General features: G+C 51.8%; 1 protein-coding gene across 1 annotated transcript in view; it reads left to right on the top strand.

The window, feature by feature from the left end:
* The window catches only part of LOC125292195 (receptor-type tyrosine-protein phosphatase delta-like), a 98185-nt gene that overhangs the window by 60282 nt on the left and 35403 nt on the right, over positions 1-2500 (top strand). Inside the window, 1 exon segment of the mRNA XM_048239399.1 lies at positions 2244-2432. Within this exon segment, the coding sequence (XP_048095356.1) occupies positions 2244-2432 (189 nt within the window).

Below are 2500 nucleotides of genomic sequence, written 5' to 3' on the forward strand. Positions count from 1 at the left end.
GCCAGGGAAGGTCAGGCCAGGCCAGGGAAGGTCAGGGAAGGGCAGGGAAGGTCAGGGAAGGCCAGGTCAGGGAAGGTCAGGGAAGGCCAGGGAAGGGCAGGGAAGGTCAGGGAAGGCCAGGGAAGGCCAGGGAAGGGCAGGGAAGGTCAGGGAAGGCCAGGCCAGGGAAGGCCAGGGCAGAGCAGGGCAGGGAAGGCCAGGGAAGGGCAGGGAAGGGCAGGGAAGGTCAGGGAAGGCCAGGGAAGGCCAGGGAAGGGCAGGGAAGGGCAGGGAAGGCCAGGGAAGGGCAGGGAAGGCCAGGTCAGGGAAGGCCAGGCCAGGAAAGGCCAGGGCAGAGCAGGGCAGAGGCCTGTAGCTGGGCGAGTGTGGATGTCCGTGTTGTCAGGGCTATTAAGCAGGGATGTGTGAAGCCTCCCCTTACAGCTGTGAAGGTGTGAAACTCTCTCTCTCTCATGGTTAGATCACCACTCCATCAGAGCTAATACACCACACACACGCACACGCACACACACACACACACACACACTCACACACACACACACACACACACTCACACACACACACACACACAGAGAAAGAGAGAGAGAGAGAGAGAGAGAGAGAGAGACAGAAACACACACAGCTACCCCATTGCTTTGAGATGGTTAAACATGTTTGACATGGTGTAAGTGGTACCATTGGCTTCAGGCTGCAGAGCTGAGCCTGGTGGCTGTGCTGTACAGTAGATCACAGCTGCTGACTGACCCCTCAGCACACAGACAACTCTGCCCACTGGCAACAAATACATTGGGCAGGTTTCTAAAACCCTGACCGTCATGTTTTATGGCGGAAATATAGATATTAAATGTACCTATTTAGCTAGGTTTACAACACCTTTTACTTATGTTACAATCCTATAATGTCTCTGTTTTAGCTTTAGTCAAAACTAATCAATGCATAGTGTTTTATACTGGTTGTAATGATTGGAAGGAGGACTGCCTAACTGGTCCAGGGTTTAGGCTTTCTGCTCTCACTTCCTGTCTGACAGGATATCTCTCCTCTCCTCTTTTCCTCTCCTCCTCTCCTCCTCTCCTCCTGTCCTATCTTTTCTCCTCTCCTCTCTTTTCTCCTCTCTGGTTTTCCTCCGTTTGGCCTCACTGAGCTTTCATCTTCCTGCACGCTGCCTTTGGGCTTTTGTTTGTAGGTGTGATTGATTGTAACTTCAGACGATGAGAGACTGTGTGTGGTTGGTGCAGAGACACACACACACACACACACACACACACACACACACACACACACACAGAGACTTGCCCAGGAGCTAAAATTAGCATCTGGAGTGTGGTTTGTATGGCTAATGAGAGACACCTTGGCAGTGTTGCTTAGAGAGGGAGGAGGGGAATGAAATGAACAGAATGTGAGGAGGAGAGAAGATGATGAACAGAAAGAGAGGAGGGGAGCAGAGGCAGAAGCATCGCCCCATCACTCACTCACTCTCTCTCTTCTCTCTCTCTCTCTCTCTCTCTCTCTCTCCCCCCCTCCCTCCCTCGCTCAGCCTCTTGGCCCTGGCCATCTGTCCTTAGATCACGCAGGCATCTCAGTGTGTGTGTGTGTGTGTGTGTGTGTGTGTGTGTGTGTGTGTGTGTGTATATGAGTGTGTGTGTGTATGAGTGAGTGTGAATGTATGTGTGTGAGAGAGAGTGTGTGTGTGTGTGTGTGTGTGTATGTGGATGAGTGCTTGTGTTTGTGTGTAGGTGTGTGTGTCTCTGCGTGTGTACATCTGTGCGTACATGTGTGTTGTGTTGTGTGTAGTGTGACAGTCGACCCTCATGTTTTATGGATGGAGTTTTGAGGGCTTGCGACTGGAAGTGATGGAGGTTTTATTTTATACATGCACTGTGCCACACTCATCCCACCCCTCTGAAAGCACATGCTACTGCATCCCAGCTCCAATGAGGCCACCACTCTTGAGCTCTACACACACACACACACACACACACACACACACATATGTGCTTGACATATGAGACATTTTGGCTTACTGGCATTGTCAGCGTTCATGCCTGGGATGTACAGATGAATATTAGTACTTAGTGCAGCTACAGGAAGAGATTTAAAAGTCAACTCTCAGTCATTCCTTTTCTCTTTGTCTCTCTCTCTTTCACTCTCTTCTCTCTCTTCTCTCTCTCTCTGTCCCTCTTCTTCCCTTCTTCTCTTCTTCTCTCTCTCTCCATCTGTGTGTGTGTGTGTGTGTGTGTGTGTAGAGGACCAGCTGCCTCCGGGCTTCCCCTCCATAGACATGGGCCCGCAGCTGAAGGTGGTGGAGCGATCCCGCACTGCCACCATGCTGTGTGCGGCCAGCGGCACGCCCGACCCCGAGATCACCTGGTTCAAGGACTTCCTCCCCGTCGACACCAGCAACAACAACGGCCGTATCAAGCAGCTCCGCTCAGGTAAAACACCGCTATGTGGCGGACCCTCTGCTGTGGCTCTGTGTGAGAGTGGGCTTTATCTCTTAATG

Source organism: Alosa alosa, chromosome 1 (genome assembly GCF_017589495.1).
Source record: "Alosa alosa isolate M-15738 ecotype Scorff River chromosome 1, AALO_Geno_1.1, whole genome shotgun sequence".
In the NCBI taxonomy this organism is placed as follows: domain Eukaryota; kingdom Metazoa; phylum Chordata; class Actinopteri; order Clupeiformes; family Clupeidae; genus Alosa; species Alosa alosa.